This window comes from Eulemur rufifrons, chromosome 15, assembly GCF_041146395.1.
Source record: "Eulemur rufifrons isolate Redbay chromosome 15, OSU_ERuf_1, whole genome shotgun sequence".
NCBI classification, from domain to species: Eukaryota; Metazoa; Chordata; class Mammalia; order Primates; family Lemuridae; genus Eulemur; species Eulemur rufifrons.
Genome location: NC_090997.1, coordinates 104,893,124 through 104,920,255, shown reverse-complemented (window position 1 = coordinate 104,920,255; position 27,132 = coordinate 104,893,124). Strand labels below are relative to the sequence as shown.

At 33.3% G+C, this 27,132-nt stretch overlaps 1 protein-coding gene across 4 annotated transcripts in view; it reads right to left on the bottom strand.

The window, feature by feature from the left end:
• The window catches only part of QKI (QKI, KH domain containing RNA binding), a 156,194-nt gene that overhangs the window by 43,169 nt on the left and 85,893 nt on the right, over positions 1-27,132 (bottom strand). For all 4 annotated transcript variants that reach the window (XM_069487641.1, XM_069487643.1, XM_069487644.1 and 1 more), the window contains exon 4: positions 5,047-5,190. In XM_069487641.1, the coding sequence (XP_069343742.1) occupies positions 5,047-5,190 (144 nt within the window). The remainder of the gene's footprint in view (positions 1-5,046; positions 5,191-27,132) is intronic.

Below are 27,132 nucleotides of genomic sequence, written 5' to 3'. Positions count from 1 at the left end.
CACTGTAATGCTTTGTAAATAGTTGTTATGCTGTACTGATTTTTTAATGTGTATTATTTGTTATTGGTTTTTTTCTTTTTCAGAATATTTTTGATTTGCAGTTGGTTGAATCCACAGCTGCAGAACCCATAGATATGAAAGGCTGACTACATATGCTTTTAATCAACCATTAATCAAGTTTTTAGGAAGAGAAACAAATTATCAAAAAAAGCTGGGTTATGGAACTGTTGTTCATGAAAATAAAAAGAGAACTCACAATTCATAACAAGGCCCATAACCCAGGTAGGAAAGAAAGCAGACAGGAAAATAATTTGCCCAAATCTTAACAGAACAGATAGGAGAAACATGGGCCACATGGCACAGGGAACGCATGGTTTCACAAATACAACAGAATTTGTAGAGGTAGCAAGGGTAGCATGCTGACCTTATATTCTACAATGATACCAACTTCAGATGAATCAAAGCACCAAATAAAACTGTAAGAATCTAGACGAAAACACAAGGGGGAAAAAATCTACTTGTTTTTAAAAGGGAAAAGCATAAAAGCCAATGGAAAAAATCATAAAGGAAAAATAGGATCAATTAAAAGTTTAAAATGTCTACATGATTAAAAATAATAGAAAAATTAAAAAATTAAAAAGCCAATTATTAACTTAGAAAATATTAGGCATATATGTACATACCTCTGATACATAGAGCTAATACAAGCCTACTAAGAAAAATGCTGATATTTAAATAGAAAATTGGACAATGGATACGAAAAAGATAATTCAGAGGCAATAAAAATGAACTTTTCAGAAGGGCAACCCTCAAGCCCTCAAGTTTCCTAAAAGTGTCCCCAATTCAACAATAAGATACCTACTTACAATTTATCAAAATAGAAAATGGGTTTTTCAAAATACAACACCTAAAGATTGACAAAAGTAAACTAAAACGAGTACTCAATATGATGTTGATGCAAGTACAAATCCATGCTTAAAAAATGTTCACATCTTTAATCCTGGTAATTTTACTTCAAGAAATTTATCTTTAAATATTCAGAAGGGCAGTCCAATACTTCCTTACAAAGATATTATCTGCAACACTATCAATAAGTGTGAAAAGTAAAAAATACCTTAAATGTCCAGCAACAAATGGTTAATAATAGCAAATCCATACCATTATGGATTGTAGATATGCAACCAGTAAAACTCACGTGTAACTATTAATGACTATTTAATGACATGGAAAGATGTTCACAGTATAGCGTTAACTAAGAAAGAAAAGATTACTCTAGTTTCTTGAACATGAAGTGGTAATATTAACACTGGTAATTAGCACTGGGTAGTAGAAGAGACTAATTTTAACTTTTTCTGTATTTTTTATGTTTTCTACAAGAAGTATTTAATATAAACTAAAAGTTATAAAAAGGACATAAATACATCTGTTAGGTTTTGCTTCAAATAGAATTAGGCAGTGATTAGACTAACAGATTAGAAGATGGAAATGTATGAATTAGGTTTCAGAGGAATGGTCACAGTGGGGTAGGAGAATTCCATACAATATGATGTAAATTGTTGATACATATAAATTATCACTAACTACATATCAATGTTTCTCAACAAGAAGTAAAGGAGCGGGACACAATGGGTAATAATCTAAAATTTAGCCAAAATCAAAAAAAATAGCCAATGGGCACCAAGAGTAAGCCTTTCTTTTTCTGTGACCAGCCACTCTTCAATCTAGAATATGAAATGCTTACTTTCATACCCAGGGGCAAGCAAAAGCATCCAATTCAGGATGAAGCGGTTGGATTACTCTAAAGACTACAGATGCCCCCAGTATAAAAGAGATTATCACAGAACTACTATCAAGAGGATCCCTGGCACTGGCAATTTTAAGTACCAGAAAGGCAGTCTTACTAGATGACACTGAACAAGATGCATAAAGTGTCCATGACACAGCACTCAAGTTATACTTTGATGGTTTCTTTTTAAGTGAAAAGGTTTACTCACTTTTTTTTCATTTGTTAGCATAAATATCACTTTGTATAAAAGTCCAAATCAAATATTATTTTTCTCCTGGCTAAGTCTGCAGAGAATTTAACTGTTACATAGCCAGAAATGGCCAATTACGGAGACCTCAAGTATAATAAAGTTTCTGTTTTGCTTAAATTTCTGTTTATCTTGCTACCATCATCATAAATGATAATAATGTTCAGTTTAATTTCAACAAATTCCTTGATATAGCATTCATGTTATAATAAACATTCAATAAAACAAACAGGATTAAGAAATTACTACAAGGTTAAATCACTATGTAGAACCTGTACCTGAAAATATTTTTATCTTATGATTTGTAATTCTAAGTTTTATTTCTTCAGAGTAAGTAATTTCAAGGAGCACAATTTAAAATTGTTACCTGTTTAGTAGTATCCTAAAAATACATCTACAGGAGATAGATTTATCATTAAAAGTATTATTTTCCTTCATATTCAAAGATCAACAATTTTTAAAACAAAATGATTCTTAGAGATTATTTACTCCAACTCTCTTATTTTGTAAATGAGGAAATAGATATAGAGAAGTTAGAACTAACTTTCTGAAAGACATATAGGTAGTTACCAACACAGCTTCTAATTCAATGCTCTTTCCCAGGTTAATACCTTTTAGAGATAGTTTACAGAACGGTTAGAATAATCTCGTAAGTCAGTAAGAGTTTTAATTATTACACACTGATCTATTTCCTGTACTAGGTAAACTCATTTGCTTAGAATAATATGAGCTAAATATTTTTGGATATACTTAGCAATAAAAGAGTAATGTTAAATAACTTTTTCTGATCATGAGACTAACAGCCTTGTATGCTTACAAGACCATTTTATATACAGCTTTTTAAATACCACACAATTATTAAGGAAAAGGAAGAAAATTACATGGTTTGATAGTGGGCAAATACAGATTTTAGTTTATATTTAATCTACTTGTTTATGTTCTTTATAAGATCCAGCAACAAAATTTACATGAAATTCTTTTCTTCAAAGTAATTAATTTTGTAAAGTTAATGGAAAGTGTTTGTGATTTGTAGGTTTATTTGTAGAATAGACTGTCAGGGTAATAAAGAAGAGACTATCTGGGAAGTAAAAAACAACAGATGCTCTACTCATTTATGTAAATGCCAATACATTTTCATTGGACATGATACTAACAGTATCCCTAGTTTTTTCAATAGCAATTTAGGTTTACATTTCCATATATATTTATATAGACTAATATAAAAAAAAATTTCAAAAAATGACTCAGAAAACCAATAATTTATTTTTCATTTCCTATTAAAAAGATAATAGTCTGGTAAAAGTTCAATCACTGTTTCTAAAGTTATTAAAGGGTTACATAACAATAAGGAGCAACCCAAGGCAGAAGAGAGAGAGGGAGAAAGAACAGAAGGGAGGAAGAAGGATGAGAACACAAAGGTTCTGGATAATTTCTTATGTGATGTCATCCTTCAAAATTACTTTTAATGTTTTATCTAAGATCCCTAAATATGAACTTTATACTCATTACTTGCTTACAACGAGAAATTCCTGCTGCAAAAATATTTTAAAAGCTTTTTTCACCCTCCTGATGGTGATTCAAAAAGTGAATACCACTTTTGCAAAGTAGGTCATCAGCTGAGTTTGCTCCTCCCCCACACTTCCTTCACAAAAATAAACAAGCTTTCCCAGTTAATAAGAATTCTAGAAGAAGATGTTGGGAAGACCCTTTCAGACATTGGCCTAGGCAAAGAATTTTTGAAGAAGACCCCCAAAGCAATCACAGCAGCAACAAAAATAAATAAATGGTATCTGATCAAATTAAAAAGCTTTTGCACAGCCAAGGAAACTATCATTAGAGCGAATACACAGCCTACAGAATGGGAGAAAATATTTGCTCTCTACATATCCGATAAAGGGCTGATAACAAGAATCTGTCTAGAACTTTAAAAAAATCAACAACAAAAAAAATCAAACAACCTCATCAACAAATGAGAAAAGGAAATTAACAGAAACTTTTCAAAAGAAGACAGAATAATGGCCAGCAAACATATAAAAAAATGCTCAATATCTCTAATCATTAGAGAAACGCAAATCAAAACCACAAGGAGATATAACCTAACCCCAGTGAGATTGGCCTCTATCAAAAAAATCCCAAAACAACAAATGCTGGCGAGGATGTGGAGAGACAGGAACACTCTTACACACTGCTGGTGGAGCTGCAAATTAGTGCAACCTCTGTGGAAAAGGATGTGGAGATACCTCAAAGAGCTAAAAATAGAAATACCATTTGACCCAGCAAAAGCACTATTAGGCATCTACCCCAAAGAGCAAAAGTCATTCTGTAATAAAGACATCTGCACCCGAATGTTTATGGCAGCACAATTCACTATTGTAAGGATGTGGAAACAACCCAAGTGCCCGTCGATTCATGAGTGGATTAAAATTTGGTATATGTATACAATGGAATATTACTCAATTATAAGAAATGACAGTGACCTAGCATCTCTTATATTTTCCTGGATAGAGCTTGATTGAGCCCATTATCTGAAATGAAGTATCACAAGATCAGAAGAATAGGCTCCACATGTACTCACCATCAAATTGGCACCGACTGATCTACACTATGGTGCTCACACGGTAGAAATATTCTCTAGGGATTAGGGGGTTGGGGGGGAGGGGCGGTAAACTCAAAACTAATGGACACGGTGAGCATTGTAGAGGGGAACGGCACACCTCTAATCTTGGCTTGGGTGAGGCAAAGACATAAAATGTAACCAAAATGTTTGTACTCTCATAATATCTTGAAATTAAAATAAAAAATAAAAAGCTTTCCCAGTTAAGTATCTGAGAAATGTTCTATGTTTGTCTATTATACTACATTTAACAAGTTATAAATTATTTTTATATTTTATGGTCAAATAAAATTTCTAACAAATAACATTCTTTATTAACATAAACATTACAATAATTTAAAATTAAACTGAAAAAAGTGGAGTGAGGCCCAAATCTAAGATTTAGAAATTATTACTTACTGCAGGTACCAATAATTTCTTCACTTCTTCAACTGCTCTCTTCAGTTTGATTTCTGCTCTGTTCTGAGCATCTTCCACAGTGATCAGTACATGTAAATCTTCATTTAAATGCTCCCAATTGGGCTTGCCTCTATTTTGCTCCTCCTAAAAAATTTACAAAGAACACTATTACAAATTTTTCTCTTTAAAGAGAGAGTGTATCTTTCATAATATTAACCTGTTACCAATTATTTCAGCTATGTTTGCATTATTTTGCTACGATGACATTAAAGACCTTTCGAGTTATTTTCCTGGCCAAGAAGGAAAAAAAAAAAAAAAAAGTTTGAGTGTGTCAAAAGATAGTTAGTTCAACAAATATATGCTACACACCTACTATGTACCAGGCAGGCATGGAGCCAGATGCTAAAGATACAGTGGTAAGCATGACAATCACAATCTCTGGAGTGTTCCTATGTACTAAGAAACTTATATATGATATCATCCTTAAATTATCATGGAAAAAACATTGAGAAGCATGTTATTATTTGTATATTTTGTTTATGAGTAAACAGAAGGTCATCAAGGTTAAGCTAGCCACTTCTCTAGGTCACACAGCTAAAAAGCTATCAATTTAGGAGCTGAATCAAATTTTTCATTTTCAAGTTCAGTGATTTTTCCATTTCATTACAACTGTTTTAAATAATAGTAGCTGTATTCAACATTAAAGTATTTTGTAAAAAGACATTATGTAAGAGAAGTGCTACTTGTTTTAAGTAAAATATTTCATTATAACCACAAGCAATAAATGTAAGAATAGTTTTAACTATATTTCTATCAGACCTTACTTAAAAAAATAAATTATAACGCCACTCTTTATATCAAGTCATAAATACTAGTTTCATAGAGAATACCGAAGTTTCATTTTCTTGATGTCTTCTAATCACCTAGTAAAAACTATCCCCACATTGAAAACCTTGTCAAGCTACCAGGACATTCAGAAGTAGAGTTAGCCTTCTACAATTTCTCCTTCACCTATGATATAATAATTTCATAATTTCAGAGTTGCTTCTTGTTTTATGTTTTAGAGATAATACATATTTATAAATAATTTATAATACAATTTTAAATTATTTTTATATAAAATAATATATATTTATAAGTAAATAATATATAAATGATATATGCAAATGCAGCTGACTCATAGCAATGTACCATAGATAAACAATAAACAGTATCTGCTGTTGGACTTTTATCTTAAAAGTCACTATCTACCTAATTGTGACATTCCAATAAAAGAAAATAAAGCTGGTATAATAAAACAGTTTTCTACTACAATTTACATGTTTTGAGCTCAGCCAATAAGCATAAAAATAAATTGTAACAGTAAAGTAAATACTTCTGCCTTATATACAGTTAATATCTTTAGAATCAAAATGCATTCACATGCTGTAAGGGGATATGAAAGAAATCAAACAAAGCACACAGCCTTATGTTAGGCTATCTATTGTGTTTCCAAAGAGTGAACTCAGCATCAGCAGTGTCTCACAAGGGTACCATGGGATGTCTGAAATTCCAACGGAAACATAGCAAAAATCAGTATCTGCCAGATACTGTGTAAACTACTAGCTCAAATATGACTGTTTCAACCTTAGATCACACCACATTCCTTCTGATAATGTCATATCTTTACAAAGTTAGGTTTTCAGTGGTTGCTGTAATAAGAAGTACATCCATGCAAAAATCAATGCAAAACAAGAAAAGAAGGTGGTGGTGCACAACTTGATTCCAAGATCTGAGAATCTGAACAGCACCCAAGAAAACACAAATGTCGTTAATAAATAATGTGGTTATTTAGAAATAAAAATAAAATTTGTTTCAATTTATGTTTTGATACAATACTGAACTAATTAAGTTGTTTAGAAATAAATATTTAATAAATGGAACTATGTGATATTTCTTTTAGCCTAGTGTATACTATAAAAAACTGAGAAATTAAGGAGTCAATGAATCAAGAAACTGGGAACCTTGGGGGTATCCATATGGCAAAGAATATAAAATTTGTATAAATACTTCTACTGGTGGAAAGAAAAATCAGTTTTTAAATCCAGATTTTAATTTTTATGTTGAAAAATGTTAACAATTATTTTCCCACCAAAATCTGTATTTTTGTCTTTTCTCAGTAGAGAGATCTACAAAAGTTACTGGTATTATCTGGTGGACCTGAAAGTGTACCTATTTGTCTAAATCCATATATGTAAAGGGACTTCCGCTTCCAGCCAAGATGAAGGAACAAGAAGCAGATTCACCCTCCCCTCTGAAACAATCAAGAAACAGGCAAAACATATGAAACAACAGTTTCAAGTCATTGGACATCAGATAAAAATAATGATGGCAAAAAAAATGAGGTGAGCCTACCACTGTCCCAGCTTATTGGCTTGAGAGTCTGCAGATGGACTCCCAGAGTTGAGAGCACCGGGCAAGAGTTCTCCCTGAGTAAGGAGACTAGGCAAGAGTCTGAGGAAACTAAAGCAGCCAGAGTTCACAGGTAAGAGTCCTGGAGAGAACTGCACACAAAGAATTCTGGAGAACTGCTCAGCTGAATACTTGAGTGCATGAATGGGAAGAAATTCCAGAGGCCAGGGAAGGAAAAACCCCAAAGGATTTTGGGGTCAAAGTGCGTGGTTCTCACACAGAGACAGAGTGAAAGACTGTGATTCACCAACAGTGACTGAAGTACACAAAGGGTTTTAGTAGTGGGAAATAATTAAATCTAGTTTGAGCATTGTTCCAGTACAGCCTAAACAAACTTTAAAAGCAAGACATAAAAGCATCAAATTACTTCCAACTAATTTAACTGTATCCCAGAACAAAACTCAAGGATATTTATAGGAACACAAAAATATCCACCCAACAAGGTAAAATTTACACTACCTGGTATATACAATTAGAAATTACCAGACGTGCAAAGAAGCAAGAAAATACGACATATATGAGATGGAGAAAACAAACAAACAAACAATAAATCAAAACCAATCTAGAAGTGACACAAATGTTAAAATCAGTAGACAGAGACATTAAAAGCTATTTGTATGTGTTTGTGTGTGTGTCAGATACTAAGCATACAGTTAATAATACAAGGAGAACTGAGGAACATCTATTAATACTAAGTATTTCAGGAAAGCTTAATAGTAAAAACTAAAATCATGACTAGCCACAGAAACTTTTATATATGGTAAAGACAAAAGCCAGAGGATTTAAAAAGGAGATACTATGTGCACGATAGGAACAATAAAGGCGAAATATAATTTGCCATTTGCTTTACTAAATAAATTTTGAGTTGTAAAACACTTTGGCAAATGTATACTCTTAATTCAACAACTTAAATGACAGTTAAAAAGTCAAAAATATGAGAAAGTTACACCTATCCTAATGCATGCTTTAAAAAAACTGTTTTTATTTACAGTTTCAGAAACAGTTAAAACAACAAAAACTTTAAAAGATGGTGACATTAACGGAATCATGTACTTTTTCACTCCCTCCTAAAATTCTTCTAAAATACTGTATAGAGTTTAAAATGTATAAACTCATATGAAAGAAAATGGAAAATAAAAAAAAAAAAGTCTAGAAAGCAGATGGCTAACTTGAACAGACTTAGCATACTCCAGCTGAGGGAACCTGATTTCAGTGCAAACTCCCACCCAAAAAGCTGAGGAAACTAGCTGTAGTTGAAATGAGGGTGAGGGTGGGGCTGAGACTGGAGGACTAAATGAATTCTCATGGAGAAGCAGTTCAATCCCCACATTCCTTATCCACAAATAGCTAGCTATCTAGGACTCCCTAGTTCCCAGCAGTAGACTAGAAATTGATTCCTTAAGCAAGTAAAACCCTTCCTAGAACTACATAAGGGAAAGCTGCTAACACACACTGAAGGCTTAGCTGTCCAGCCATCTGCCTCACTCCACAGCTAGAGCGAAGGCAGCTAGGCCCACACACTCTGGGGAGTCTGGCCAGCCCAAAAAACAAACACCTTGAACAAATACAACTGCTGAGTAGCGAGATGAAAACTTTCCACACACAGTTAAGAGCTACATCCCTGAAACAAGTAAAGAATGCTATTAAATATTTTTTAAAATTCAAAACATAAAAAGCAACTTCTGAAACTATTTCTATGATAGTAGAAATAAAAAACTTGATAGAATTGCAGGGCGTGGTGGCTCTTGCCTGTAATCCTAGCACTTTGGGAAGCTGAGGTGGGAGGACTGTTTGAGGACAGGAGTTTGAGACCAGCCTGAGCAAGAGCAACACTGTCTCTACAGAAAATAGAAAAATTAGCTGGGAGTGGTTGCACACGTCTGTAGTACTAGCTACTGGGGAGACTGAAGTAGGAGGATCATTTGAGCCCAGGAGTTGGCGGCTGCAGTGAGCTATGACGACACCACTGCACCCTAGCCTGGGTGACAGACCAAGACTTTGTCTCAGGAAAAGAAAAAGAAAAAAAAAACTTGATATAAGCGTTGGAAGATAAAAATTTAGGAATTCTCCCTCTAAGTATCAGAAAAGAGAAGTAGAAAATGGTAGATAATCATATAAAACTAGTTCAAGAGGTTCAGAAACTGAATGACAAATGTCTCACCAATACAAAGAAAAAGCAAGCAGAGGAATAAAAATCATCAACGTTATAAATACTTTTTAAACAAAATGGAAGGATATGAGCTTCCAGATTAGATTAAAAGGACCCACTGAGTTCTCACCACAATGAATAAATGAAAAAAAAAAAGGTGAAAACAACTATTAATAGAAGCAATGTAAGCCCATGATATAGCAATAGACAGTAAATGCCAAAAGCATCTCTTTTGAAGACTAGGAAGTGAGTGGTGATAGTGGTTAGACAGCAGAGAAGGGGAGAAGAGAGACCCCAGTTTTCCCATCACGCCTTATAAAATCTTTAATTTATGTACATCTCAAACTTCATGCCAAAAAAAGGTTTTAAGATCATTCTACCCAGAAGCCACATTTATCATATTGTAGTCCACTCTATTAAAAGCTCAAGAAGAGTTAAGGTTAAGTGAATTCCTTCAACAGTGAGTTTGGACCCTAGTAATTATTTAATACATATATAATTTCTCCCTCTGATCTCATTCTGTTTCTTAAACATATTATATAAAGGCATTCTGAGATAGGAGAATACTATAACGAAGGCAATAAAACATGTCCATGAGGATTCTTTTTAATCATAAATTAAGCAAATAAATAAGAAATGTATACAATTATAGGATGTTTACTTCTGAGCTCAAAATAGCCACAGTAAGAATCCACTCCCTCAAATTTTTCACTTCAATAAATCAGGACAAAAAAAGGTTGAAAATGAAGCAGAGGAGATGACAAAATAGGCATTAACCAAAATTGTGTACCTATCAGAACTGCAGTCTATGAAGCATTAGTTTCTTTTTATAGTTACATTTCAAATAATATTTCAGGGGTAAACAGCTGAGATACAGATGTGGGAAAAAACAGCTCATTAATGCTAATTATTATAATGTCTGCTATATAGTCACCTAAGCAGTATCATTTCACAATATGTGCCACTAAATCTTTGTCAATACATAAAAACATGGTTGTTTTGGTTTTTTCTTTCTTTTTTTTTTGCATCAACACACTCTCAAATTTACATTTTCCAGCACAGTACTGCCCAACCTCCAAAACCAACTGCCAACTTGACAGATCTGTACTTCAGTCTCTAAAGCAATCTCAACATGTTCCAACTGGAACTCAAATCTTTCTTCTCCAAGCCTGTCCACAGTTGTGTCTCAGCTATTACTGATCCTGAGTTTTAAAAATCTCTAAAATGCAGTCACAGCTTACTTGTGCCTTGATAGACTGGCTGCTGTACATTCACCCATTCGTTTCAATCCATACTAACTTTAAGTGCCATTCTTATTCACTTTTCCATAATAGGATCACATTTATTCCATGTTGTAAATGAATTAGTTCATTCCCCAACCATGGATTTTGATACCCACAACTTTATGCAAGTTAACACCTATGTCCAGAATGCCTCTTCTTTGCCCTTCTTTCATATTTACTTTTATTCCTCTTTTGCTATATCACACAGTAACTTCTAGTTATCTGAGTATTGTCCTGTTCTAGCTATCAGAAGTTTGCTTCCACCTGAAGACGAGAATCTCACTGATTTTTATACTCTTGAGGCCGTAAACAAGCATTTACTGAATTGAATAACTGAACTTTTATTATTGAAGAGCATTAAAATCAAGTATCGAACTGTGCATTAATATGCTGTAGCCTTTCCAAAGTGCTCTGCTGCACTAATGGATTATTATGTCTCTGTCCACATAATCCTCCATATTTTTCCCTTGTTCATGTATCTTGGTTTCTGGGTATACTTCTTTTTGACTTCCTTAGAAGCCAGGAATATTTGGCCATCTTCACTCCTACCTTTTCTTCTTGTTCTCTTACTTCTCTTCTAGTCAATTCTCCCACATTTCTACAATAATGATCATGAGGTCTGATTTTCATATCCCACCCAAGACAGTGATTTTCTTTTACTTAAAAACCTCAATGCTATCTTGTTTCAATGTATCAGAAGAACAGGGGACAATAAGGGTCAAAAATCTTCTTAAAACTTTAAGACTAACATTCTATCTCAATATAATAAAGTGACAGCAAAACCAAATTACATATAAATAAGTACTATTACATGTAAATGTGTTCAAAGCTCAAAACTACTGATCTTCAATGTTTTGATTTAAGATAAGGTGAAATGACAAGAGAGGAATGAAGGAAATGGAAAATAGCTTCATTTATACCGTAAATTAAAGTTTAGTAGCATATTAAAAGAACTTTATAATCCATTTATAGAGCACATACACACAATTATTAATACTAAGGATACTTTATGGTCTATATTCTTTTTTTAAGTATTATGGGTACATAATAGTTGCATATTTTCACAGGGTGCATGTGATGTTTTGATACAAGCATACAATGTGAGTTAAGCAAATGAGGGTAACTGGGGTATCCATCGGCTCAGGCATTTATCATTTCTTTGTGTTAGGAATATTCCAGTGCTACTCTTTTAGTTATTTTAAAGTATGCCCTAACTTATTATTGATTATAGTCACTTTGTTGTGCTATCAAATATTGTTCATTTTAATTATATTTTGGGGTGCAAAATATGGCCTATATTCTTGACAAGTACACCCAGAGAAATAAATTTCAAATAACTCTTAACCTCAGGTGATAACAAACTTAAAAATGAAAAGGATGATGATGATAGCAACTAAGTTTTTATTAAACACTTACTGCTTGCCAAGCACAATGCTAAGTAGTGTAACTGTACCCTCTCATCCAATCTTTCTAAGTAAGCTATATGGGTATGGGGCTTTTATTCTTACCAACATGTTAACGAGGAGGCTGAGGTAGACATGGCTTGCCCATGGCAGACAGAAAGTCTTGTACTGCCAAGCTATGGTACCCAGGCAGAGCAACTCTGGAGCTTCTACTCTCAACAACTAATTCTTAGCACAATATGTCATCTACATGAGATGCCCTAAAATTAAGCAAATTGCACTAAAATATCATCAAAAGACAGAGTTGTTGAATCTTTAGAATTCTTTATATCTTACCATTTTACCTTTAAATATTTTTGTGTGGATTTCTAAGTAGGTCTTGTCCTCACAGAATTTTATAGCTAGTAGGGATTTTGGATGCAGATAAAGAAACAGATTACCGAGATTATTTGGTAGATTTAGCTTTGTATTTTGGCATTAGTCCTATCTCCCAAATCCATGCGAAGTGCTCTTTCTCCATAAATAAATTCCTGAATAAGTCACAAGAACCTTATCAACAATTGGGTTTAGAAAAGCACCTGGTAAACAGATTTTTTGGACTTACAAAAATGCTTTTTCCCTAAATGAGAGAATCGCCTATCAAATTTCAATGATGAAAATATACAAAAAGGATAAACCTGTAGCCATCTAACTTACATAAAATTCCTCCAGTATTTAAAGTTTCCAATAGGAGAGGTTCTTAAAACTAAAATTTGGTCTTATTACACAATGCATATTTCCAATATTATTATTAAGTCAGGGCTAATTAACACCATTCTCTGTAAGTTCTAATCATTTTTTTTCAATAAAATAACATCCATTTCATTTCTGAAGCTGCTGTACACGGTGATGTAAAAATATCAAGTAAAAAATTCTCAACATTTGAGAAACTACTTTTGTTTTTGATTTAAAAAAAAGCCTGATGAGTCATTGTCCTATGAAGTTTAAAATTACACTCTAATTACTGTATCTGTTTGAACAACAAAGTAATTCTATAACATGAAGCATTAGAACGCACTGATTGTCCCAACCCCTGCTGATAGACTCTTTTAATTATGCATTTGTAGTCAGACAAATGAGCACAAGATTTTTGCTCCTACTGTGCTCTTAATGTGAAAGTTCATATGCCAATATCTCTTAGGAAGGAATTCAGTGTTATATATGGAAGCAACTGAAAGTTCCAATAACATGCTTATTATGAATATGTACATTTTAAGCCAAGTATTAAAGCTTAGATTTATAACCATCTCCAGCTATACATATAATCTTAAATTAGTTTAAGAGATGTTCATTAAGACACTGAGCATAAAGCAGATTTCACATAATCAAATCCCTCACAGACTTCAGTCATAAGAATGAACCTCAAAAACTTTTAACTTGAGCTTGAGTTCAATAACAATCAAGTTTTCAAAGAAATTATTTTTTAATAATATATGAATATTAGGATAGTTTTATATTCATTTTGTTGAAATCATTATCTAGGAAAGTCTCTACTAGGCAGCAGGCATTCAACAAATGCTTATTAAAGTAAGCACAATGAAATGATTTTCTAAAGTCAAAGAATTTATTGTTTTATGCCAAACAATTTCCAGATTAAAAACAACAGTATGGTAACATCTATCTCTTACAGACACATACTTAAAGACTGCCAGGTACAAACTCCTTTCAGTTTTCATGTATTGATTCCACTCATTTAACTAATTACTGTTATGTCTAAAGTTATCGAATCCTAGTCCTAGTCAAATAATACTGGTCTGTTCCAATGATGACCAAAATAAGTATGACTTCTCTAGATCTGAGCTACTTATAGTACGTAGAAACAATTTTGAACAAAACTATTTGGAAAGCTGAACATATCTTGATGATATCATAGTTAAGGCCGAGAAGACTGAATTAAATATGTCCCGAGTTTCTCCATAAAAAAACAAAAATGATCAAGTGACTTTTATTTCCCAAAAATTTAAAGATCAATAGCTGCCTAATGTTTTAACAAACATAGTAAGGACTGATGGGAAATCCTTTTAGAAACTTTGGGCTGAGTTTCTTTTGGTAACGACCACCCATATAAAAGTACTTAGTGCCCAAAGAAGCACGAAATATTTCCTCGTAGCACTAATAGAATTGTTTCACTAATTCATATGTGAAATTTTGAATACTAGGTCTTATTCTCTCCATCATCTAGCAGACACAAGATTATTACAAGCAAAGAAAGGCCAGACGCAGTGGTTCACACCTGTAATCCTAGCACTTTAAGAGGCCAAGGGGGTGGGGGGGACGCTTGAGCCCTGAAGTTTGAGAACAGCCTGGGCAATAGCGAGACCATATTTCTACAAATAATAGATAACTCAGCTGGGCGCAGTGGCTAGCATCTGTAATAGAAGCACTTTGAGAAGCTGAGGTGGGAGGATCACTAAAGCCCGGAAGTTCAAGGTTACAGTGAGCTATGATCGTGTCACTGGTACTATGTTCCCTGCAACAGAGCGAGACCCTGTCTCCAAAACAAACAAACAAAAAGCAAACAACCATTTGTTTTTAGAATGGGGTGTTTTAAAACATTAAATTGGAATATTAACACTAATAGTACACCAAGGAAAGAAGATTGAAAAGAAAACAAAAAATCCTAACATTTCTACCCATTTTCCTTCCCAAATCATCAAAATCTCAATTTCAAAAGTCACCTTTTAATGAAATTTACACCCAGATCCTCCTAGACACGATATTTCCTATATACTCTCATTGTATTATTTTTCTTTTGACATAATCAGTACTATGTATATTACCTAAAAAGCTCCAAAAGTGTGGAATCAGACTCATCTCCATATCCCTTAGCACTGACCTTAAAAAGTGCCCCATAGATTCAATATTTGCTTGAGCACAGCAAGAGATCCAAAACTAAAGTCAGAGCTGTTAACATTATTCACAAAAACAACACATACAGGAGTTTATACTTAGCACTTTATAAAATAACCCAAATCAACAATCTTAGAGGTAGGTATTTATTATAATCATCTATTTCTCATCTAAAAGTGAGACAAACTAATAATGGACAGAAATCTGACTCAATGGACTCATTTAAACTGACTTCAGATGACACACTTCCACCTTTGAAGACATTACAACTATTGAGAAGACAAAAAACGTTCAATGTAATATTTAAAAGCCAAAATAATCAATATTGCAATTATATCACTGAAAAAAATAAGAAACAAGATAATTATTTTGAAAAATCCATATATCCTGACTGTCTCAAGTGAAGGTTATCAACAGGTTTATGTAATGACGGTTTTAAGGAGACAGTTAAGAGAGTGGCAGCACATGGTTCACTGCACAAAAGCCACATTTTCCTGAGGGAATTCTATTTAACACAGTAAATCCTACAGAAATTCAAAACAAAACAATTATTTGTTTTAGAATACGATTTTTAAATATGAATTTCGAATATTCATTCACTGATATTCTAAAGAATTACGATACTACACTGACTAGCCACTTATTAGTTGTTTACTTTTGAACAAAATGTTTGAACTTTTCTGTACTTTGATTTCCTCATCTATAAAACAGTGGTAAGTACAGTACTTACACCACAGAACTATAATGAGTTTTAAATGTGTTACTGTTGGATAGCACAAAGAAGAGTACCCAGCATCTCATGAGAGCTATGTAACTGATGTTACCATGATATTACTATAGTTTGGAGATGATGAAATCTAAAATCAAAGAGTGACAGACTTACTGTAGGAAATGACATAAACAGGAATACAGAGAAGGGATGACTGAACAACAAATAAATTGACATGACTGGGGTTTATAATTCAGAGAAATAAAATTGTGAATGTATTTTGGGAATGAAAAATACTAGCTTAAGATAATGTATTTTTTAATTAACCTAGTCAATAAAAATATATTAAACATATTACATAAAAACATGAAATTATTTTTAAATACAATTTTTAGGAACAAGTTTAATGGAGATACACTTGTAGTCTTTGTGATTTTAGACTAGAGGAGAGCTTGAGCTCAGCTGATCCAGGCACTCAGCTGCCCTCCATGAAGGGTTAGGATTTGAAATGACACACAAAGGAGGATCACTACAGTTTCCAGGAAAGAGGAAGAGACTATGGCCACAACAGGTTCACTAGCTCCACACAAAAATGGATTATGAGTAGGAAAGGGAATTAATAACAAAAGGAATGAGGGCCAGGCGCGGTGGCTCACGCCTGTAATCCTAGCACTCTGGGAGGCCGAGGCGGGAGGATCACTCGAGGTCAGGAGCTCTACACCAGCCTGAGCAGGAGCAAGACCTCCGTCTCTACTAAAAATAGTAAGAAATTAGCTGGACAACTAAATATACATAGAAAAAATTAGCTGGGCATGGTGGCACATGCCTGTAGTCCCAGCTACTCGGGAGACTGAGGCAGAAGGATTGTTTAAGCCCAGGAGTTTGCAGTTGCTGTGAGCTAGGCTGACACCACAGCAGTCTAACCTGGGCAACAAAGCCAGACTCTGTCTCCAAAAAAAAAAAAAAAAACAACAAACACCCCAGGAATGAGTTCAAATATTAATTCTCCCATAATGATTTCCTGAGTTATCTACCCTATCAGAAGTTATTACCCACCCTCACCACCCCGCTTTGCTTCTAGATAATTTTATGACTCTAAAATCATACTAAGTATCATACTCTATTCTTCCATTATACTTAACAGTAAGCATCTAGAAAGCAAAGATGGTTCCTTTTCATTTTCTGTATTAACCACAAGGCATTTAAAAATGCCTAAATAAAAGTTTGATACACAGCTAATACCTTTATAGTTCTCTTCTGCCCTGCATACATCTGAACTTGTAGTTCTTTCATGATATGTTCGTCAGTTTTTTAAATAATATTCATTTAATTGTCTTACTTTATATGTATATATAATGGCTCTACGTTCTATAAATGAAATAATGTCACATACATATGTGCTACTACTTTCTCAACATATATGCATACTATTAATACCGTAATTTACACAATACAAATTCACTTAAAAAGCATTACTGAATCCATAGCACTTGTTTTGTCATTATGCATTTATTCAACACATGCTAACTACTGTCCTTGTATTAATATACTAGAAACCACTTCCTTAAAATATCCAGCAAAATGTTATGCATAAAGTATTTAAGAAACATGTTATTAAATTACTATATTATAAACTGATAATAGCAAGTAACATAAAATATAGTGGTTATATATGATTACTAAGCTCCTAAGCCATATGGTGCTTTCTTGTGGATTCTACATGTGTACTTTTCTATGTGAGTTAGGAAAAATAATCAAATATGGGAAAAATTCAAGATTTCTTTTAAAACCTCAATCAGGCCATACCAAAAAAGAATATTTTACCTGCCTCTCTGAAATTAAAACACACACACAGAAGATGAACCACAGTCCAACCACAAGCACAGTAAGAATTATCCTGAAGGATTCACATAGTCTGCCTTACTTCCTCAAACAAAAGATCATAACCTAATATTATATATTAGAATTTCCAAAGTGTAAGAAAGCAACAGCATGTACCTCATTACGTTATAAAAGGTGTTTCTTTCTTGGGGACAATAAGACAGAAAATAAAGAGCAGCTCCATTATTTGTAGTTGTTACTTTGCAATGTCCTGTTAATACCACTGTGGATACTTACAGCATTCATATGGCCTAAATATTAACTGACAACTCCCTTCATGTAATCTTGAGCCTACTGGTGGTAAACAGTATCAAAAACACAATTGTGCAGAATAACAACTTTAGTTTATAATTGAACACTGAGGAAAATATATCAATGAGTATATGGTAAAGCTATGTTGGCATAACTGAACTGTGAGATACTTGCTAAGGAAATAGGCACATAATTGATAACTTTTCTATCCCATGGAGCTCAGCACAGTGCTAAGCACTTCTCAAGTATTCACATTTGCTGACTGATAACGAGAATGTTTACTTTAAAGCTTACTCGAAATCCTAAATTATCATTTGCTCACTGTAGACTAGACAGAAAATAAAAAGAACTGGTTAAGTAGAAAGTAAACACACAAGAGGGTCTCTTCCCACATTCCCTACCCCCAAAAAGTGGACAAGGGTGCATAATATAGTGGGGAGACAACGGACTCAAATGCCAGCCTTATTTCAGTACCCCGTAACCCTGAACAACTAACTCATGTATTATTTATTTAATAAATATTAACTGCATTTCTACTACACTTAAGTACTTTGGTAGCAAACAAGGTTTATGACAGGTAACTGGACAGACATGCAAGCACTCGAGGAGCTTACAGGATAGTAACTGTTCACTTGCAATTGGGGAGTGCCACCAGATTTCACTGTGCTATACAGAAATACATACCAGGGCTAAGGTTATATAATAAAATAGCTATATTTTAAAATCTTATTTCCTTATTTGTAAAGGTTACAGAGTTGCAAAGGATTAAAGGATAGTGAAGACAGTGTCTAGCTTACAATACCTAATGCTTGTACTGTGTAACCCCTCCTATTCCTGCCCCCTTTGTATGTCTTCCTTGAAAGATGTCTTTCCACCTAATTAGGAATTTCCCTCAACTCCACTGCAGGACTTGCTGGCTGTCATTATGTTAATGTAACCAGGAATCAAGAATGTCCCAGTTCCTCAATTAGGAAGCCTTAAAATCAAAGCCACAGTAAAAAATAAGTTAGGAATTAATCAATGATTCCTCTGCATTAAAAAATATAGGTGCCCACCCCAAATTACTTGGGATGTAATGATTCTTTCCTTGGTGATGACTTTCAACCTTTGAAAGTTTTACAATTACAATTAGAATCCAAGTAAATTGAACCCATGGTTAATAGTCTACATGTTTATCTAAAACATCTGTTGTATTTAGGATTTGGCATATTTAAGTATATTAAAGATTATCCTTCTGATTTCAATTGAAAAATATATAGGTAGGTACCCACAACACATCCCAATGATTATCACAGGCATGGGTCCCAAACCACCACATTTTAAAAAGCTCTACAGAGGTTTCAGAGGTTTTTCTCTCCTACAGCCAGATACTAGTATGTATAATTACTATGTATAAATACTGGTAGCATGTATAATTACTGTGAATTACCTCTATACTTCATGGCTAATAATTTAGATTACATAATGTCTAGTGATGATCAAAAATATTAATAGTGATTAGTCCAAATGTTTACTGTATTATGAACACAGTTCTTTCTTTTCCTAATAATTCCAAAGTGTTAACATATTATTTCATACACCTATACTTCTCAGCAGATAAAAAGCAAGGATAATTTTACTTAATTAGAAAAACTAGGTGACTCTAGGTTCTGTAAGTATACATTTCTCCTACACTTACACCACCTCTATCATCTCACAATTATCATCACAATGATAATAATCCCAGACTTTTCTTCTCATCTTTTATTAAAATTTGGTACAAAATATAAAAAGTGATGTCTATATTATAATCCTTCACCATAATTTGATTAGCAAAACATAATCATAAAAAGTGATATGTTAATGCAGCACTGTATATTAAGTAATGTAATTTTCCCTTTCTCTTGAAGATACTGAATTATTGTCACCTCCTTTGGTACTTCTAAAATATAACCTATCCAGAGTAAGAATGATATGTACATCCAAAGACATTAATAAAAATTAATAAAGCATTAAAAAAAATCATTTTCCAATGATGATGGTTAGCACAACTTGAATAGATTTCAACATGGTCTGGATACAAGTATGTGTGAACACAGGTAACAGCACTGCTGTAAAGCCTTGTATATAACGGGCAGCAAGCTAAAATAGGGTAATTTGTAGAATACTCTCTTACCACTTTTATTTTTGTCATTCTATGGAGTTTTTAACAGGTAAAAATAGTGTATGAATGTCTTCCTTCATAAATTACAATTATGTAAACAACATTTATAATTTCTGACAACACTATTTTTTTTAAAAATTCCTGAACTATTTGCTAATTGAAACCTAACTTGTTACACTCAGAACTTTTCACCATTACAAAATGCCACTTTGTACATATTCCATAAATTACGCAATAACTGATCCTTGTTAAATGTTAATCATTTTATGATTTAATATATTATAATTATCTAAGAATTAAACTACATCAACCAAAAAAAGAGTACTCTCTCAGCAGAAAAAAATAAAAGTTCACAGAATCCATGTTTTGTTTTCTTCATTAGAAATCATTTCAAGTATGCTCATGTTTCAGAGATACGGAACTAAATTGAGATTCTTAAATTCCTCTCCCTTTTATCAACTGATATCCATTTAATTATATAACCAAAAAGTTGTTTGCTCCACAGTCTTGATAAATAAAATATGTTTCACTGGTGAAGGAAATATTTTCAATGACCAAGGAAAGGGTATTATTACTTGCCTACTTGTGATTAAACACATATCTTTCCTAAGACTGTAAGAAAAGTCCACTCTTCTAGAGTCTCTCTGCTCCTCTTCTTCTTAATTAAGGAACAGATCTAAATATGCTATTTACCACCTGACATATGAATGCAATGTAAAATATTCTCTGAAGTATAAAACAAACTTTATAACTACCATATGAAATCCTTGTAAAGCTTATAAAGTAAGCTATCATTAATAATTACTGTGGTTAACTTTGAGACCAAAGGTCATTTTAAATAATTTAATTTTCATTTCATAGTATTACAGGCTACTTAATACTTAAGGTTAGGATTCCTGCCTAGCACTTCTTGAAATATCCTTCAGGATCAGATGTTTATTTAGTGAAATAAAAAGAATCTGGTTGGGAAAAAGGAGAGAAAATACAATGTTTAACAAACAACTCTACACTGAGTTCAGCTCTCTTAAATTTTATGAATAAAGAAGAACATGTACCAACAGATCCTCCTTACACTGAACAGAAAGCCCAATGACTACTTTTGGCATTATGCTATTCTAAAAAGAAAGTATAATAATAAATAAATTCATACAGCCATAAAATATACATTTTGGGAGAACTGGAAAGGGCAGAGTTGTTATACGCCTTCCTAGGCTTACCTCAGAGGTATTCTTGTCAAAATACAAAACAGACATTCCACGGAAAACGGTAATTTATAAATTGAATTAGCTTGATTTTCTTTGAAAACCATGTTGAAAGAGCAGTTAACGCAATCTATTACACAACAAATGAAACCTCAGAGTCTGTAGCTCATAAATTGGAAACAATTTTATCTACATGTGCAAAATTTGACCTTAATGTTAGCAGCTAATAAAACCTAAATCTATTATCTCTTGCTAATCAATGATACATCTTTTAATATCAATAACCAAAATAAAGGCTTCTTCACAATAAGGTACAAAATACTCTCTTCCTTAAAATGTTCATCTGGTTTATAATCATTTTGAAAATTACATGCAGGAAACAGGGATGACTATTTTAGAAATGAGTCTGTGGCTTCCCTCAAATATACCCACCACTGGGAAAAAAACATGACCAACAAAAGTTATTTCTATTTAAAATATATTTCTAACTTTGTTTACCTGAGCCTTTTCTAGTTAAAATCTGTAACAGTACATCTTGACTACAAAAAGGAAGGGTCAGGCACTGTATCTTATGTTTGACTGGATATATACTTAGCACACAGCCCACCACACAGGAAATTTTTTAAATGTCTGTTAAATAAAGGAATCAAGAAATGAATTAAAAATATTTTGAGATGATGTGACTTATTTTTCCTGGAAAACCATGAACACTAAAAGGAGTCTGTACACTAAACACATAAAATTGGTGCCAGGGAGGGAAACAAAGAACAAATAGAGCAAGGCAGGTAAGCCCACCTATCAAAACATAAACTACATGTAAGCCAAAAGGTATCAGGTGACACCTGATTTATTTTTTTATTTTTTTGAGACTGAGCCTTGCTCTGTCGCCCTGGCTGGAATGCAGTAGCGCCATCATAGCTCACTGCAACCTGAAACTCCTGGGCTCAAATGATATTCCTGCCTTAGCCTTCTAAGCAGCTGGAACTATGGTGCGTGCCACCACACTTGGCTAATTTTTCTTTTGGTAGAGATGGGGTCTTGCTCTTGCTCAGGCAGGTCTTGAACTCCAGAGCTCAAGTGATTCCCCCATCTCCACCTCTCAGAGTGCCAGGATTACAGGCATGAGCCACCATGTCCAGACCCCTGATTGATCTTAAGCTTCTAGAAAGAGCTGTGTATCATCTAATGACACCTAAATTTATATCCCTTGCTCCTCAACACAATAAAAGGAGCTACTATGGAGGAAGAAAAGTTAGTTATCTGGTATGATGGCTTTGTGATATGTCAATTTAGCTAAGCTGAAATATAGCTACCATGATTTCATTTCTAGTATGTTTCAGTTAGAAGTCTTTTAAAAGAGGGCTTAGGCCCTCTCTAGGCTCAGATTTTCCAAACATCAACTGGGTTTACAACTACTCTCCCTTCCCTCTGGATCTTCTTTCCTGACTCCCTGCTTTGTAGACTCCGGACTAGACAGCACGAACAACTGTGTATGCCAATTCCTCACCAGAAATTCGTATGTGTATATGTCCTACTGTTTCTCTGGTTGAACCCTGATGCACTTTTCTTTAAAGTTTCACTTTCATAAAAATTCTAAAATAAAACTTAAAGCATCCCATTAGCCATTAACATCATAATTACAGCCCATGACATGAACCTAAGAAGCTAACCCCAACCAATATGTGTTTCAAAGTAGTCATAACATGTTTAGGAGTATTTTTAAGCTAAAACAGTAAAAATCTGTTCTAGAATGTCAAATACTTTGGCCTAAATCCACAGTGCTAAGAAAGCAAGTAGTATTCATTTCAGTGTGAAAAAACACTTTCTTTAATAAACATGTGAGATTAATCTAAAAACATGATGTTAAGACAGGAAAAATAAAGTCTTCCTTCAAATCTAAAAGTAAGTCATTTAAGATGAATTTTTAAAACTCTATACCTTTTCTAAAGAATGTCTTCATATTTTTGAGTTGCAAGCAACAGATATACTGAGTGGAATATATATGTGTGGTGTTGTATATGCATGTATATGCACGTGTACTTTTGACTTTCTACAAATAGTCTGCACTACTAAGGAAAGACATTAATAAAGGATGCATGGAAAGATACTAATCTTACTTTACCTTAACATCACAGAATACAACTGCATTTAGTTTGTTGTTATTCCACCATAAGCACTGTCTTCGAAAATAATTCCCTACATAAATAATCAGATTATATCACAATAAGGTGACATTTTTGAGAGAGAGAGAGAAAAGCAGAAAGCTTTGGTTACTTAGCAACTGTCAATTGCTGGACTTATTTTGTACTTTTACATAGAAAACAGCAGCTTATTATTTAAAGTGCCTCTTAAAAGTTTAATAATAAAATCTCTTCAAAATTCACTTCATATATGGAATGATCTATCAGCATATTACCATGTGATAAGATTCCCTGTTCAAACTGTTTTATGTATACCAAACATAATGTTTTTTAACACTGAACAAAAAATATGTAGAATTAAAAACTGTGTTTTGGAACATTAAGAGTTTTGAAGATTGAGTAGATGCTGAATCAAGTGTATTTGATCAAATTTATTCATTTTCAATGGTGTATAATATTCCATTACATGAAGAGACCAAAATTTATATAACTACCCCTCCACTTATGGCCACTTAAATTGATTTTGATTTTGTATTACTATAAACAATGCCACAGTGAACATCCTCATACTCATCTTCCCAAACACATGTGCAAGAGTTTCTTAAGGAACTGACACATAATGGAATTTACACAGACCGAACAGTCTAAAAAAATACACTATTATAATAGCAGACATTGTCAAATTGTTTTCCAACATGGCTGTACACTGACCTCACTGTATGGGATTCATATTTCTCCTAGATGTAGGTCATATTTTTAATTCTGACAACTCAGTGGACATCAAACAGTACATTACTCTTGTGAAATAAAAATGTGCATTCCCCTGAATTTAATAAGGTAAAGCATATTTTCAAATGTTCATTGTTCATTCAGCTTTCCTGTTCTGTAAACTGTCTGGTTCAGAAATAATTTGCCCATTTTTTAATTGGATTTGTGATCTTTTAAAATTGTTTTTGAATGAATTCTTAATATATTCTGAATACACATACTTTGTTAGGTATGTTGCAAATATATTCCAACTCTGTGGCTTGTCTTTTAAAGGTTTATGGTGTCTTCTGTATAACAAGACTTTTTTTTTTTTTAATTTCAATGTAGTTACATCTGTCAATCTTCCTTTATGGGTTTTTGTAGTCAGTAATCCTGCTTTACCCTGAAGTCACAAATATATCGCCTACATGTTTTTCTAATGGTTGAGTTCTTTGCTCTTCATTTTTAAGGTGTTTAACCCATCAAAAATTTATTTTTATAAGTGTAAACCCAACTATCCAAACATCATTTGTTGAACCGTCATGTCTCCCACTTCTGTAAATTTCTCTGCATCTACCCCTTCTTTCCACAGTATACACATACATATCCTATTGAAATAACTCTTAAAGTAATTCTACTGGTCTACCTGCTATACCTCAGTAACCAAAACAATTATGAAAATGATACAAATTAAATGCTCTCAAAGCATTCCCCCGTTTTTGTTTTACTTTTCTTTTAAAATTGTCCCAAATACCAAGGAGCAATTTTAGTATCTTAGAAACTTTGAAATCAATTCATTTAGTTCCACCAAAAAAATATTTTAGAATTTATTAATTTAATTAATTATAAAGACTGAGAAAAAGATCTTTAAAATAAACACTTTGAGTTCTATCAGTTCAAATTTATAGCTCTAAAGTTGTTCATTGCATTTTCCATGATTTTAAAAGTATCCACAATATTTCTCATTTAGCCCTCGATTCCATTTACTTACAGTATATCACCTAGTCTAAGACATTTCTTTAAAAATATTTTAAGATTTTTGAAACCTGACATGTTACTAATGCCAAAAGCTAGGCAGCAACAGGACACAGCTGTCCCTGCCTAACCACTGTTGAGAGAGACAGTCTGCCATAAGCCCTCAGCATCCCTGCATGTTCTCACTGAGTATGCCAGGGTGCAAAGTTTATCCATCTCTTCAAACTGAGCAGTTTCTGTAGTCACACAGGCAACTAAGCAGGCCAAGGAAACCACGAGAGAGGGGACTGTCTTGTCTGCTGCTTGCTCACAAAACCTGCTGGGACGTTGGCCCTGGGCTCCTCTTTTGAACTGCAGCCCACTAAGCGCAGGTATCCTGGCTCACCCTGTGCACACGAGGGCTCAGGGCATCAGTGCAAATAAGTCAAAACTCTGCTACTGTCCTTGTTGTAAATAATAAAATGTGGCTTCTGGTTCAGGAGTTTTGGGTGCCAGCATCCAAGAAACTGTGAAGGCAGCTACATTGTTAGCTTCCAAGTAAGATAAAAATTTCAGATCCTTCACAGTTCTTGACAACAATGTATATTAAAATTTCCAATGGCTTGGGAAAAAAATTATAGGGGGGAATAATGGATTACTCTTTTAAAAAATGCTACATCATCAACATTCCTGATAGTGAAGATTGCTATATGGCATGAAAAACATGACTTAGTAAAAACCGATACAGAACTCTGTGAGAAAGTCTTACAATTTCACTTATATTTTACATTTAATGTATATCACAGAATATAATGAAAAGATAGGACTAAATCTAGAAAAATATATTTCATATGTACATAAAATTTCTACATGAACTGCAAAAGCTTTATGTAACTTTAACTGGTTGCTATTTTTTCTCAGTACGTAAGATAATGGAGCTATAATTAATGACATCAAATTCAGTTCTACTTTTTTCTTAATCAGTTTTATAAAGTTTATGTATCTTTGTGAATTTTCAAAGAAACATGCTTTTATTTTAGTTAATCTTAAATACAGTAGTTCCTCCCTTATCCACAAGGAATACGAGCCAAGACTCCCAGTGTATGCCTGAAACCTCAAATAACACCAAACCCTATATATACTATGTTTATTCCTACATGCCTATGATACAGTTTAACTTATGAATTAGACACATTAAGAGATTCACAAAAATAATATTAAAATCGAATAATGATGACAATATACTGTAATAAAAGTTCTGTGAATGTGGTCTCTATCTTGTACTGTTCTGTGGGTAACTGAAACCATGGAAAGCAAAACCGTGGATAAGGGGGGACTACTGTATAATATTCAGTACAATTTCTGTTTACTAAATTTTGCTCATTCTTTACTGCTATTCCTTTGCTTTTGATCTACTCTACTGCTCTTTCTAGATTAACATGTACATCTTTTATGGCCAACCCTTAGTTTTTTTTAATTTCCAGCTCATTTCCAGTGTGATTAAAGAACATGCTATGAATAATTTCAGACTCCCGAAATTTCCTGAGACTTTCTTTACAGACCAGCACATGGTCAATTTGGCAAAATGTTCCATGTATACTTTAAAAGAATGCAAATTATGTCACTGTTGAGTGCAATGTACCTTTTTTGATAATTAGGTCAAATCTGCTCATTGTATCGTTCAGATCATCTATATTCTTCCTGAATTTTTGTCTGCTTGCTCTATCTAGCTGTTAGGAATTATGTTAAAAGTCTAATAGCGTAAATTTGTGAATTTCTAGTTTTAGTTCTGGTAATTTTTGCTTTATATATATCTATTTTTGCTTTATACATTTTTAAGCTATATTATTTGATATATACAAATTCAGGATCATGAAGTCTT